This window comes from Mesoplodon mirus (genome assembly GCF_964341445.2).
Source record: "Mesoplodon mirus genome assembly, chromosome: X".
NCBI classification, from domain to species: domain Eukaryota; kingdom Metazoa; phylum Chordata; class Mammalia; order Artiodactyla; family Ziphiidae; genus Mesoplodon; species Mesoplodon mirus.
The window spans coordinates 22,342,139-22,358,391 of record NC_138981.1 but is presented as its reverse complement, the minus strand read 5'-3'; the positions used below and the strand labels follow the sequence as shown (position 1 = coordinate 22,358,391).

The window sequence follows — 16,253 nt, the reverse complement described above, 5'->3', positions numbered from 1 at the left end:
AGTCTCAGGAAATGAGAAAAGGAAAACTTTAGAAAAATGTCTGCATTATAGTAAGCCTAAAACGCAACTAATCCAGAATGGATCAGAAAGACAGAAAGCTTCAAGAGGGGAGTCACTGGAAAAAGAAGAACTCAAAGAAAAAAACCTGGACAGAGAAGTAAGTCAAACTTGATAGTGTATTTCTTAGATGGCACAAACAATTAAGAAAGAAAACCTCCGGCTTCCCTGGTGGCGCAGTGGTTGAGAGTCCGCCTGCCGATGCAGGGGACACGGGTTCGTGCCCCGGTCCGGGAAGATCCCACATGCCGCAGAGTGGCTGGGCCCGTGAGCCATGGCCGCTGAGCCTGCGCTCCGCAATGGGAGAGGCCGCAACAGTGAGAGGCCCGCGTACCACAAAAAAAAAAAAAAAAAAAAAAAAGAAAGAAAGAAAGAAAGAAAACCCGTGCTATAAGGGCATAATCAGTCTCAACAACAAAGTCTAATTAAGCTTGAAGTCTTTATATGACCAGTACCCACAAGGAGGACATGGATCAGTCAGTAAACCCCAGCCTTTCAGAACCGGAAGCTACCTGATAGATCTTGAAACAGATTATTTTCTTAATTTGAAAGAAAAATAAAGACGATTTTACTTCCTAAATAAGTTACTTCAAGGGACAGCCTGAATACACATATCTTTTCTAAAGGTTTAACAAGAGTGCCAGGTTATAAATGTTAGGATTGATGTCTAGGTGGGAAACCAAGCCTTTTCATAAAACCATACCTCAGTATTGCTGCTGAAGAGAGAATTTGGTTCTCTGAACCAAGAGCCTATTCTAACTTACTCTGATGAGTCCAACAGTCATCTTACTACCTAATCACTTCAATTTTTTTTTTAACCTCTAAACCAAAATCCAATCAAAAGAAAAACTATAGGGCTTCCCTGGTGGCGCAGTGGTTGAGAGTCTGCCTGCGAATGCAGGGGACACGGGTTCGAGCCCTGGTCTGGGAGGATCCCACATGCCGTGGAGCAACTGGACCCGTGGGCCACGGCTGCTGAGCCTGTGCGTCTGGAGCCTGTGCTCCACAACAAGAGGGGCCGCGATGGTGGGAGGCCCGCGCACCGCGATGAAGAGTGGCCCCCGCTTGCCACAACTAGAGAAAGCCCTCGTACGGAAACGAAGACCCAACACAGCAAAAATAAATAATAAATAAATTACTAAAACTCCTACCCCCAACATCTTAAAAAAAAAAAAAAAAAAGCTTAGCCTAAAATAGTTCCAAAATCTGAGCAAATACCTGATTTAAATCTTAAAAAAAAAAAAAAAAAAAAAAAAAGAAAAACTATAGAATAAAAACATGGTATTCGACATCCTTAGGGTTCCAGTGTGGGCGGGTGGTATTGGATAGTGAAGACACCATGGATGGGTAGTTCCACCTAAAAGGATACCTAAGCTCACGATCATCTGTTATGTCCCAGACACTGTGGTGGGTAGTTTCGCTATATTTTATCATGAAATCAATGACAACAACCCCAGGACTGAAGTGTTTTATCTCTATTTTACAGATGTGAAACCAGAGCACCTAAAAGACTAACATGCAAGAAGCATTCTGCCAAGGCAGCAAGTGCTCTAGTAGATAAACACACTTAAAAGTTCACTTTTAGACCTCCCTCTCTTACCTTCCTCCTCAAGAACCCTCCTTCTGAGGTTAAAATTTCATCTTAATTTTATTATATAGCCTATAAAAGATTTGAAAAAATTGGTTATAATCTGATCTCCTTTAATTCTTGAAACTTTCCTAGAGGGGTTCAAAGGCTTAATGAAATTAGTCTCATTCTGTAGACAGGGAATTAATGCATCAGAGACATTCAAGTGCCTATCCTAACTTACAGCGATCTCCAGCATGGTGTCAGAGATATAATTAATGAAAAATATTTGCCAAATTGCACTGAATTGGTCTAAGACCCCTAGTTAATTAAGAACTAGTTAAGCAAGAACTGACTTCTTAACCAATTCAGGGGGAAAAGGAATGACTATTACAATCCCACCCTCTGCCTGCCTTTACCCCAAAATCCCCTGATGGGACAACAGGAAGGTCTTGAATGAAGCCAGTCCAGAGTTAGTCTTGCTAGCCCAATGGATGCCACCAACAGAGATACTCGGTGTGGATAACACCAAAGGCCAGTAGTTTCTGATAGGCATGCTTTGTGCTGGATGCCTGGTGCGCATGACCTCTAATTCTCACAACCACTCTGTAGGTCAGGTAGTATTACTGCCTTTGCACAAATAAGGAAACTAAGGCCAAAGTGAAGTCAGTAACTTGCTGAGAAGCAGGAATGGCATCCAAGTTGAAGGCTGGCTGACTCTAAGCTACAGGTGCTATTTCCATACACCATGTTGCTTCTCTAGGATCCCTATGAAAGGACAGCCATGTTCTCTCTCTCCCTCTCTCCTCTCTCCTCCTCTCTCTCCACTGACCAACTCCATTATCCCACCAAGTAATCAGAGATCTGTTCCAAGGGCAAGCTATCAGACAATTTTTATCTAGGTCTCAAGCAGATAAACAGTAAATATGAATCACAAGGCCAATCTGAAGCTCCAAATGCTTCTAAGACTTACAAGATGTAGACTTTTTAACACAATCTTTTTTGTCGTGGGGAGAGGGAAGGACTACAACATCTTTACCTTATTTGAGCACTTTATTCTTAGTATAAATCTGACATCCTGATTGGACGTTAAACTGAGAGCTTAATTCACTAATTTTAGTGTTGATTTCTAAATAAATTTCAGAATGCCTACAGTAAAGACAATAATTTTAGATGCATTAACACAAACCTTTTTGAATTTTACCAGAACACGCTAGACATCTTCTCTAAAATAGTCTTAGTTCAATAAATAAGACTTCTCTCACATTTCAGAAATATTCCCATGTGGATATGTATTTTTTAAATTCTAAAATTTTATTGTGGTTTATCAAATGGTTTAAGGACGAAAACTGATAGAGCACATATATTAAAAAAAGGTAAGATACATACACATGCAACCATCAGCCCACAGAACAAAGGAATAAACAAATATTTTACCATGTCTCCTGTACTAATAGCCCCTAGAATCAATAAACAAGTTATTAGATTGTACTAATCCTCAGAGTTTATGCATTAAACATACAGAGATTTGGATTTATTTATCATTCATTCCCCGAACAACTTTTTATTGGATGTCTACACTATGACAAAAGTTGTGCTTAATTAGGAGCTAACATCAGATCAACTGGTCAAAACACCTAAACTAGAAGGCCAGGGCCACCACACACTGCATCCGCGGGGTGCCGCTGACACTGTGGCTGTACAGTGGACAGCGTCAGGCAGCAACCATGTATACAGACCCTCAGCTTGTCTAACGTGCTCTGCCTCTAGTGATGGTTTTACCATCTGCCCAGCTGCACAAGCCAGAAGCCTGAGAGGGAATTTCAAACCCTCCGTCTTCCTCAACCCTAAATTTAATCCAAATCCTACTTTCTAAGTATGTCATGAAGCAGATTCCGTCAAACTCTACTGATAGAACCTTATTTCAAACCATCATCATCTGTTCCTCAGCTGGACTACTACAACCTCCTCCCATAGTGTACCTTTTTGGTTTCTGATTTTACTCTTATCTTGTCTGCTCTCGACAGCGCCGTTAAGGTTACTTTTCTGAACCGTAAATCTAAGCATGTTACTATTAATCTGCTTACAACCCTCTAACAACTCCCCACATCAAAAAGGCAGAGCAGGCTTCTTAGTATATTCAAGAGCCTTTATGACTGTGCCTTTCTCTATTTTGCCACTCACTTCTCATCATTTTCTCCATTCACCTCATCAGACACATTATTTGCACCCCAAAGAAGAAGTCTCTGAACACTGACAGATCTTTCCCAGCTCCCTCCAAATAAACATGCTCTCCTCTCTGCCATTCCTCCCTCCTCGGCTGCCCACTGAACATTTCATTCCCCCTTCAAATTAAGTTCACCCCACATTATTTTTTAAAGATGTGATAATGGTATTACTGGTTTTTTTTAATCGTTATCTTTCAGAACTATATACTGAAATACTTATGAATGAAATGACGTGCAGAATTTGCTTCAAAACAATATAAGAGGGAAGGAAATGCACAGGAGTAGAGATGAAATAAATTCAGTTATATCTTCAACCAAGCTTCCACAGAACTTTGGCTTATAACACTTTCATAGCATTTAGCTCACCCAAGTGTACCCAAAATTTACCAACATCTTTTCCCTTATTGCTTCCAAAATGCTTTGTACATCCAGTTATATATCTTTTCACACTAAACTGTAATTATCTGTTTCGGTATGTCTTCTCTCCAGGACTGTGAACTTTTAAAGTCAGAGACTTTCACTGTTTATCTCTAACTGCTAGCACAGTTCCTAGCTTATCGTGGCTTATCAATAAATGTTTGTGAATAAAGATACAAGAAAAAGTAAACATGGGCAAGAGTATAAAAATAATAGTTTATATACAATTCCTTTTTCTCATGTAAACATAAATTTGAAAAAAACAACATTTCTGAGGTAGAAAAACAATGGAAAAGGGTTTGGAGGCTGCCTGGGTAGATTCTGCTATGATGGGTTAAATAAGAAAATGTTTACGCCCCCTCTAAATTATTTCCTAACGTCCTTGAAATTGGGTATTCAGTAATACTGCAAATTTTAGTAAATCACTTGAACTCTATTTGCCTCTTCTGTCCACCAATAAGCACTATTTATTCCAAACTCTACTGCTCTGTAGTATTAACTTTATACACACACACACATGAAGAAGGGCAATATGAGAGTGGGGACTAGACACTTTGGAATAAAACACACTTGATTTCGAATGTTCACCCTAATGCTAGCTGGGTGTGTAACTTTGGACAAGTTACTTAAACAGAGCCTCAGTTCCCCAATCTGTAAAACAGTGGTAACACCAACGTTATAAGGTTGCTATAATTAACAAATTATATAGTAAGTTCTGGCACAAAGATATTATTTATTGAAGGTTTACTATTACCTATTTTTATTGTTACCAACTTGTTACAAATCTCCAACTAAATAATTCTTGGGATAAAAAAGCTTAAGTTTAAAAAAATTTTTTAAACTGTCCATATTGACTTGATAACAATCAAACCATAAACACAAGCCTAAACATTTTTCCCCCAAAAGAGAACTTTATTAAAAACAAACCTCACCAAACAAACTTAATTATATCTTCTGATGGAAATGCCCATTGACTCAAGGGCCATTAGAAGATGGGTCTGATGAGTCTGAGAGCATTTTGCACACATTAGTACCTGAACTCTTTCTTGAAATATTAATTCAAATGGACTTAAATTATATATATATATATATATATATATACACACATATATATATATATATATATATGCTACTACACCAAAATAGTTCAATAAGCATTAGTTAAGAACTAACCAATCTAATGATATATTAACATTCAGCTTTTATAAAAGCAGTTGCATACTGCAGAACATGGTGTTTTGAATACAATCTTATCTTAGTGAAAAGGTCTTTGACCTTAGAATATAAAAACAACTAACTGGAGAGAACACAGCTATGTTATTACTCCACACTCACTGTCATCAAAAAGTTTTATTAAAGTTATGGTCTGCACCAAGTAAAATTTCCAAGTTTACAATAAACATGTTAAAAATGTTGATAAACTTTTACTTAACCCAACTAGTTTAAAGGTTCCAAGATTAAATTATTTGCTATAATTTTTGTTAATGTTTGTCTTCTTTAAAACTGCTTAAAATAACTGAAAGCACATATTTTATTAAAATGTGTATTAGAAATGAAGCACCATAAAGGTTTACATTAGAACAGAGATTCTCTGCCAAGTGATCAGGCTTTGGCAGGAGAAGCCCCATACTCCAGATGCATATTAGTTGTTTTCTTTGATGTTACTATCAACAGTAAGCACACATACCCAAGTATCCTGGTTTTCCATAAGAACACACTATGTTGCCATAACTTGTTAATTTTGCTAAACCTTTAAAAACTCACTTATGGATTTTTGCCTGGCCTTTAAAATTCAGACTTTAATATTTAGGGTAGTAAATTTTACAAATTCACTACCCATTTCTGATAACATGAAAACAATATAAGGACAGACAACAGACATATAGATCAATGGAATGGAATTAAGAGTACAGCAATTGGGGCTTCCCTGGTGGCGCAGTGGTTGAGAGTCCGCCTGCCGATGTAGGGGACATGGGTTTGTGCCCCGGTCCGGGAAGATCCCACATGCTGCGGAGCGGCTAGGCCTGTGAGCCATGGCCGCTGATTAGCGTTTTTTTAGCAATAAAATATTTTTAATTAAGATATGTACATTTTTTAAAGACCTAAAGCACATGTAACAAACTACAGTATAGTGTTAACATAACTGGGAACCCAAAAAAATTCATGTGACTCACTTTAGTGTGATATTTGCTTTACTGTAGTGGTCTGGAATCAAAACCGCAATATCTCCAAGGTATGCCTGTTTAGATAAACTGGATTTCATCAAAACTTAAAACTTTTGTTCATCAAAGGATACTATCAAAAAAGTGAAGACAACCAACAGAACGGGAGAAAATATTTGCAAATCATATATAAGGGATTTGCATCTAGAATATATCAAAAATTCTTTCAACTCAGTAAAAAAAAGACAAATAACTCAATTTAAAAATGGGCAAAATGGGCGTCCCTGGTGGAGCAGTGGTTAAGAATCCGCCTGCCAATGCAGGGGACACGGGTTCAAGCCCTGGTCGGGGAAGATCCCACATGCCACGGAGCAACTAAGCCCGTGCGCCACAACTACTGAGCCTGCGTGCCTGGAGCCTGTGCTCTGCAACAAGAGAAGCCACCACAAGGAGAATCCCGCACACCACAACGAAGAGTAGCCCTCGCTCACCGCAACTAGAGAAAGCCCGCGCACAGCAACGAAGACCCAACAAAGCCAAATAAATAAATAAATTTTTAAAAAAAGGGCAAAAGATCTGAACAGACATTTCTCCAAAGAACATATACAAACGGCCAACAAGCACGTGAAAAGACGCTCAACATCATTAACCATCAGGGAAATGTATATCAAAACCACAAGAGGATACCACACTTCATATCCACTAGGATGGCTATCACCAAAAAGACAGTATTAACAAGTACTGGAGAGGATGTGGAGAAAATGGAATCCTCATTCACTGCCAGTGGGAATGTAAAATGGTGCAGCTGCTTTAGAAAACAGTCTGGCAGCTCCTCAAAAGGTTAAACATAGAATTACCATATGACCCAGCAATTCCACTCCCACATATATACTCAGAAGAGATGAAAACATATATCCAACAAAAACTTGTACACAAATGTTGATATTGAAGTCCTAATAGCCAAGAAGTGGAAACAACCCAAAAGTTTATTAACTGATGAACAGACTAAAATGTATACCCATACAATGGAATATTATTCAGTAAAAAAAAAGGAATGAAGTACTGATACATGCTACAACATAGACGAATGTTGAAAACATTATGCTAGGTGAAAGAAGCCAGACACAAAGGACCACATATTATAGGATACCATTGATATGAAATGTCCAGAGTGGGCAAATACAGAAAGTAGATTAGGGCTTGCTTAGAGTTGGAGACGATGGAGAGGGATAATATGAGTGATAGTTAAAGGATATGGGGTTTCTCCTTGGGGAGATGAAAAAATTTCTAAAATTGATCATGAGGATGGTAGCACAAGTTTATGAATATACCCAAAACCACAGAATTGCACACTTTAAACGGGTGAACAGTATGGTATGTGTATGAAAAGCTATTACCAAAAAAAAAGTTTATTTCAAAACTTAAATTGAATCTAGGATTAGAAAGGAACACCTAACTTCCATTCATCTCCTACCTAACTGTCCTAATTAAAAGACATGAGAGATGTCAATAAGACCTAGAGTGACATTTCGTTGATCATATTAATATCAGAGGCACCCAAAGAATATTTTGTTTCCTGCAGCTGTTATAAGGCAGTGCCTGACTCATCATCACCAGATCTTCTCCAACTTTCCCTACTGTACAAACTGATGTTTCACAAAATAGCATCTTGACTATGCAGCTGCAGAGTGAAACTGTAGGAGGGTGAAGACCACTGCAAAGAAATTAGGGATGCCTGGCAGCTGTCTCAGATTCATGGAGAACTAAGAAACAATTTGAGTTAACAACTGGATGATTCAAACACTCCACCTTTCAGAGAGCCAGAAAACTCCTAAGTACCATAAAGTAGTGCTACCATATCTAGCCTGACCAGAACCAAGTAACAGCCACAGCTACTGGTAGGGAAGAAATGTGTCATTAATACCTTGGATGAGGCATGATGTCCACAGACTTTCAGCTATAGCATTCATTTATTCAACAAATATTTCACATCTAATATGCCAAAGGATTTGATGGGGAATATACATAAGTAGCTAAGATGCAATAGACAGCTCCTGTCCTCAAGAAACATACAATCAATTTAGAAGCCATCACAACATCTAGAGAGCAATGACTAGATGAAGAGGTCATCCTGACCTCAAAGGCAGCTATACTGTGACAAAGAATGTTTGTGCCAATGTACACTACCCATGACACTACTACTTGCTACTTTATCATCTTTTTTTTTTTTTGCAGTACACAGGCCTCTCACTGTTGTGGCCTCTCCCGTTGCGGAGCACAGGCTCCGGATGCGCAGGCCCAGCGGCCATGGCTCACGGGCCCAGCCGCTCCGCGGCATGTGGGATCCTCCCGGACCGGGGCACGAACCCGCATCCCTGCATCGGCAGGCGAACTCTCAACCACTGCGCCACCAGGGAAGCCCTATCATCTTTTTAAATGAGACTTTCAGAGGGAAGAAATCTGTCAAGACGGACTCTAAAAACTTTATAAAAGCTGTTTAGTAGACTCTTAGATTCAATGACTTACTGAAATTTTTAAAAAGAATATTTGCACATCTGTTCATGTTCATCTTTGACCTATAAAGTGATGAATAAATATCACAAGAATTCAGAGATACTACCATCTCTCATCATATTATGAAGAGCATTAAAGTTGACTGCTAATAATGGCATCTCAGCATTCTCAATCACAGATAAAATCAGGCCATAGTTCCTCTATATGCTTACTACAAAGCCCTTCTCAATCCTGAACTTCTGAAATCAATATAGGTTTTAAGTTAACATGTAGCATAAAAGAAGTATCTTTACTGGGAGGCAGATAAGAGAAAAGCTAGTTAATTCCAAGGCATTCATCTGGTTTGATTCCAAAGCCAACAGTTTAAACATGATCATTACTTTGAAGGGAAAGGGGATGATGGTATGGAGTGGGGGGAAAGAGTGAAGAAGTGTCTGTATAATAGAGAAGAGAAAAGATACTACCAAAAGTCACCATCCCTAAACCCAATTTAAAACCAATCCAACCATTTCACTATAGTGAAACAGGGGGATAAGAACTTGTATATGTGCTCTTTGTATTCTTTGAGCTTGGATGTGATATTCTATTTTTAAAAGAAAGAAGAAAGGGAGGGAGGGAGGGAGGAAATAAAAAGTAAAGGAAGAAACTATCATTGTATTATTAAAATACATATTTTATGTACATATATAAAATATACTAAAATACAGTACAATAGCAGTTTGTGTCTATCTGTATTTACTTTTACAGGAACATTAAAATCTATATCAGTTAGCACAAACCCAGGGCCTAAAAAAAAAGATGACTATAAATAAAATTTTTAATAAAAATTTTGTAAGTATGAGCTCTAATACAAGAATCTACTACACTATGTCAACCATTACTAACGAAACGTCTGGTTTTTTGGATGACTTTCTTGGACGGCTAACTTCCTAAAAGAGTAATAAAGGTAAGAGACAGTGTGCAGCTGAAGGTCGAACTAATGCCATGAACTTTACTCCTTAGCTAACAAGTTTAAGACAGAAAGGACAGAAAAGGGAAAGAGGAGTCAAGAACAGAGAGTGCTTTCTCAAGTATTTCACCAGATCCTCCTCCCCTCATAAAGCACAATGAACCCAGTTCCCTCCTTTCTCCAGCCTTGCCCCTGGGTTGCCTAGTCGTGGGATAGAAAATCCGGCAGTTACATTTAAAAATAGCATTTTCATTTAAATAGTGCATCTTACATACAAACTTAAGTCTCCCAATCTCAGCTGGCCCCTGCAGTTCGTTCAGCAATCTATAAGTTCTTAGCTTCCTGCCCTGGCCCATCCCCATATGACATAGGCTTTTCAACCCTTTGCCACTACCCTTCAACTCCCACCCAACGTCTGCAAGTCCTTCTATATTAGCAGGTGAATTTGCTACACAGAGAAAATAGCTCCCAACATTCAAACACTCCTTTTAAACTTACTGTCCCAGGCCCGGGCTCTCCAATTTTCCTGATCCTTAACTGCCTTCCTGTCTCGGAGAAGGGGACTCCTTTCTCTCTAGGACTCACCTACCAGCCTTCCACCACTGCCCTGGACCCTACTCTGTTCCTCTGCTCTGGAACCTGCTCCAACTGTTAGTCCTTCCTATATCTTCCGTCTCTGTTCAACTATTTGTGTCCTGCACCTGTAAACCTATATATATGCTCAACACACTTCCACCATCCATCCAACCATCAAAAGCTGCACTCTTGCTTCTTCTGTCCCTTCACTGACCAAAACGGCAATTGATACAAAGTGCTTCACCTACTCCACCACTTCCACCAACTTCTCAATCCATTACAACTTGTCTCCTCTGTCTCTTCTCCACTGGCCCATGCTTTATTGAAACTATTCTAATTAAGATACCAATAACTTTTTATATAATTTTTTAAGGTTACTTTCCATTTATAGTTATTACAAAATATTGGCTATATTCCCCATGTTGTACAATACATCCTTGAGCCTATATTACACCTAATAGTTATAATAATAAAAAATTTAAAAATTAAAAAAAATAAAGTTGCCTTTCCACAAAAATAAAACAAAAAGGATAATTCAAAAAAAAAACACAAAAAGATATCAATGACCTCCTAACTGCCTAACGAAAAAGCCCACTCCCTCCTCAGTAACTAACACTCTTAGAAATTCTGCTTATCTTTGACAGTGTTAAAAACATTCTAAAGATTTTTCTCCTCTTCCTCTTCCTAAAACCTCCTGATTTTCATGGGCTCTTCTCTGCCTACTTCTTAAATGCCCAAAGGATCCATACTTGACACTCTTATTTGACAAGCACTCTCTGTGGACCACCACCCATTTCCACATAGGGTACTACCTATATTCCGTTGTCCCAAATTTCTTCCTCTAGTCACAAACTCTCTCAAAAGCACCAAATTCATATTTTCAACTGCTTACAGAAAACATCCACCAGATTGTCCCCAGCAAGCAACCTAAACTTTTAACAGGTCCTGAAACATTTTCTTTCCACCAAATCTATTCCTCCTCCCAGGTAATGGCATAACCAGGCACCCAATCTCCCACGGCAGACACCTTAGTGTCCTCCTTGAATTCTTTCTCCCTCAAATCCTTAGCCCTATTCTATCTATCACCAAATCGCATTCATTTTACTTCCTAATCTCTCTTAAATCCAGCTCCCCTGCTCTACTGCCATTACTATGAAGGTACTTAGGACCTTCTTTATCTCATGTAGGAATCATTCCAACTTCTACTACCAGGATTACCTTCCTAAAATAAATTCAAACTTGAAACAGGATATTACATTTTTCCTTGTCAGAGTGGCAAAAATTAAAAGGGAAAACAATACCCTATGTTGGTCAGAGTGTAGGGAAAGGGACATTCTCATAAACTTGGTGGGTGGAATTATATTAGGCAAAATACCGAGGCAAATATAAACCAGACTTGTAAATATGTATACCCTATGATCCAGCAATATTATTTCTAGAAATTTATTTTAAGTAAATAAACAGAAAGTGCACAAAGATATGAGTACATCCTAAAGTTCCCATTATTCCCAGCAGAAGCCAAGACCTTTTTGACATACTATATACCATTTGCCTAGAATGGCTCCCTCCTATCCATGTCCTTCTTCATCCTGCAAAACTAGGAACTCATCCTTGAGTTCAAAGGTCAGCAACTCCATTCTGTCTCCACAGCAATTTAGTCACACCTCTGCATCACAGTGTAACCTATCTTTCTCTCCCACTGTAGACTGTAAGCTCTCCAAGGACAATGGTTTTGTGTAATTTTTATTTAGCACATATCCATATTTGCACTATCTACAAAAATGTCTGACACAAAGTAGGGGCACAGTAAACACGTGTTGAATGAAGGCATTTTCCTCCTCTTTACACGAAGAACTCTCTGATTTCCAAAATCTTAAGAACTTTAAAAAGGTAATTCCTGGGCTTCCCTGGTGGCGCAGTGGTTGAGGGTCCACCTGCCAATGCAGGGGACATGGGTTCGTGCCCCGGTCTGGGAGGATCCCACATGCCACAGAGCGGCTGGGCCCGTGAGCCATGGCCGCTGAGCCTACGCGTCCGGAGCCTGTGCTCCGCAACGGGAGAGGCCACAACAGTGAGAGGTCCGCGTACCGCAAAAAAAAAAAAGTATTGCCTAAAATGCTGGTGGACTCCAATATTTTATATTAAATTCCTGTTTTATAACAGGTATTTAAGCAAAGCAAATGGTCTCGTGCATTTATATAAGCAAATAGTCTGTGAGTCTTTATTTGTTTGAAGTTTAGTTCCTAGAGGCATAATTAGAATTTCCATACTGGGTCAGAATTGTGGTCTATCCAACTGAGGATTAGGATCCTCAGGATATCTGAAAGTGGTACCAAGAAATAAATTGTAAGAAGACATAGCTGTTCTCTCCCAGATGTTAGAGGTGTGTTCCAAAACACCTTACTTTTCTTCAACAACCCAGTATGAGTCCATCATACTTGAAATCATGTTTTGGAATATTTGTTTAAATACTATGCCAGAGCTCTTTTCCATGTTATCTGTTATATAAAGAGCATTTTACATAGTACATAGTATTACGTAAGTAGTACTGTACATCCATATACAAGAATATAAGTAGTTTGGATATACATTTTTCTCTAAGTTGAACTCCTTTTAAGTTTCAAGAGGGTTCCTAATCCTAATGAAGGCTGGTAACAGCCTAATCAGATCCTTCATGATTTCACAAAGTTCAGTTCTAGTCCTTTCAATCTCTGATCTCTAGACTGAAGAAATCTCATCTTTCTACTGTGTCCTTACAGAGAAATGATTCTACTCTGTACCATTCCACTTTTCTTAATTTTGAGTTATCTTACAGGCTCCAAACTGAAACAACAATGAAGGAAGGTCTATGAGATTTAATTTTATAGAAGTCAAGAAAATTCCACCCCTGATATAAGTTAGACAACCTTCAAAAACACTTTTGACAATCACTGTACCCCAAGACTTACAGGAAATCATAAGGTAGTCCTCACAGTTGCTTTTGTCATCATCTTGCTGGTCCACAGGAATCCCATTGGCATCTATGACTGCTTCAGAGGCACAATCTGCTACCAATACTTCTTCTGACACTACGTCAGCTGTCAGAGGATCAGTGACGATCTCTGCCTCTACTACACTATCATGAACAACGTGTTCAACATGTCCAACATCAGACACATGTATGGATTCACTCGTCAAGACGTGTTCTGGCATAGACATTGAGGCTGAAGTAATATCAGAAGCTAAAACATCATCTGGGACTGTGCAATGTGCTAAAGAAACTTCTTCGGTTACATCTGAGCCCAGCACTTGCTCAGGAATGATGACCGTTTCAGATACATCTGCTTCTTCCATGATATCGGGACATTGAACATCTTCTATAACAACGTCCTCGATAACATCTTGGATTACAACTGAGTCTGGGTCATCAGGAACAAAGTTATGCACAGTTATGTCTGAATCCACAACATCTGAAACAAAAACAGTTTCTTGTACTTCCACAACAATCTGATCACCATCCATGTGTGTAGCATCAGCTCCTTAAAAAAAAAAAATTTAAATCACAAATTTCAGGTATATATGCATGATTACCTCAATTAATGTAAATGTTACTTAATTTCTACCAGGAAAACAAACTAGCTCCTCAGTTGTCTCAAACATTAAGATAGATTAAAGAAATAAAGAGAGTATCTATTTTTGAATCATATCAGAAATAGAAATTCTTAATACAAGAACTTTTATACTCATCCCAAATCAATTAACAGGTAAGGAAATAAAAGAAAAACAAAGTAACTGAGGCAGTCACACACAAAAATATATTCATTTAAGTAATATTCTAGGCTGACTAAAACTAAACCCATATGCATAGGTACTTAAGGGATGATTATAAAAATTAATAAGTAAAGCAACTTCAGGTGGCAAATATACCATTTTCCTTCATTATGTGTTTTTCACTTCTTTCCCTTCTTGCTCCATCTCTCTTTCAACTCATATTTTTTTCTCCTGTCCATCTCTCCCATGTTTTCTTTTACTTCCCTTCATTTCCCCTTTCTCCTCCTTTGTTCTAGAACAATATCCCACCGATATCCTCCATTTATGATTACGGAAATTCAGAAACTATCCTCCGAATCCAGAATATAAAAAGAATCGGGCCATAAATAAAAAGAGGGCTAGAAGGCCACAGTTAAAGAGGAAAGACAACTGGTTAAGGAGCCTCTGTGGACAGATAAGATGAATAAAAGTGCAGTTGCTCTGGAGCAGTGGAAGGTGAGGTTAGTTGGAGTGGGGCCTGCCCCAACCTCACCAGGGTAGTCCGCCTCCGTTCAGCTTCCTCCCATCCCCCCATATGCCAATCCCCCTGGCAGTTCCTCAGAACATAAGAAACCCTACTCTAGTCCACTCTGCAGTTAACAAGTGAAGGTAGAGGGTTGAATCAATTGAAGCCCAGTGAGATTAAATGACTTCACCAAGATCACACAGTTTGCACAGGTTATGGTGCTCAGTAAATACTACTCTGAATAAATGCCACAAATGAGAATCGAAATCAGATATCCTTGCCAAAAACATAATGTAAGATAAAATAAAACAAGTCTGGTACCTTGGCTCCTGATCCAGAGAAAAGCAAACAATATTTTATAAAAGTCTTACCTAAAAAGCTATTCAGTCGATTAGTGCTTGTGGATGTGACTCAGACCAGGCTGAGTCCAAGCAGCTGCCTAACTCAATGACTCTGTGTCAATGGCCAGGCCCTCAGAGAGACACATGGCTTTTTTTTTTTTTTTAAACAAACACAAATAATCAACAAGGGCCAAAGAACCTTTAAAAATGTAAGAAATCTTAAAGCCAGTTAATATCCATTTTATTTACACCTAGAAATAATAAAGAGTGCTTGCTTTAATTCCCATAGAAATTCTACAAAATGCTTTATACTGTTTTCAATATTCTCAATATTAACATCAAGCAATAGATCACTGTAATCTCCATTTTGCAGACATGAAGATGAAAGCATTTAGTGGCAAGAGTACTGGTTAAAAAAATCTAAATCAGAGAGCAGGATTTGGACACTTATTAGTTTTGTGACCTTGGGCAAGTCATTTAACCTCTGAGTTTCGGTTTCCTCATCAGTGAAATGAGGACAGTAGTATCTGCCATGCATACCTCACAGGACTGCTGTGATGATCAAATGGGAATATATGGGAAGTGTTCTGAAAAACTGTAATGAAAGGTTTCATTATTATTAGGACATATGAAAATGGAGGCCCTGGCAGATTAAGTGACTTGCTCAAAGATAAACAAACACCATAAGTGTTAACAATCAGGGCTAAAATGCAACAGCCCTTCAATCTACCCCTTAGCCCATGATCCAGGCTTGCTTGTGGCAACATTTAAGCTAGTAAATGGTGGGCGTTTTTCTCCAAAGAGCTTAGTCTCTCTTTCAAGCACATTAATTATACTTCATGTTCTAAAGAAGAAAGAATCATAACTTTGCATTTATCATTATCAAGCTGAAATTACCAAATGTGAGTCAAAAGACTATCCCAAATTGTTAAGAAAAATATACAAACCCCCATTAGATTTAGAGATTAAAGAAAAGTTAAAATTAAAAATTGCTAATATTTAATTTCCTGATAAAGTTAATTGCTATTTCTTTAGTACACAATACAGTCATTTCAAGTCCAGTGGAAAACTCATTAACATTTTATTTATAAGGGTAGCTAGTTAGTGTGACATAAAACCATTTTATATTACAAAACCTAGCATAATCACTTCAGTATGTTATATAACTGGAACCATGAGTAATCCAA

At 38.4% G+C, this 16,253-nt stretch overlaps 1 protein-coding gene across 5 annotated transcripts in view; it reads right to left on the bottom strand.

Moving 5' to 3' along the window:
* The window catches only part of ZFX (zinc finger protein X-linked), a 57,406-nt gene that overhangs the window by 13,359 nt on the left and 27,794 nt on the right, over positions 1 to 16,253 (bottom strand). For 4 of the 5 annotated variants that reach the window (XM_082610414.1, XM_082610410.1, XM_082610411.1 and 1 more), the window contains exon 3: positions 13,419 to 13,988. In XM_082610414.1, the coding sequence (XP_082466540.1) occupies positions 13,419 to 13,988 (570 nt within the window). Of the gene's footprint in view, positions 1 to 13,418; positions 13,989 to 15,606; positions 15,666 to 16,253 lie in introns of those variants that run through there. The other variant, XM_082610413.1, reaches the window with a different exon arrangement.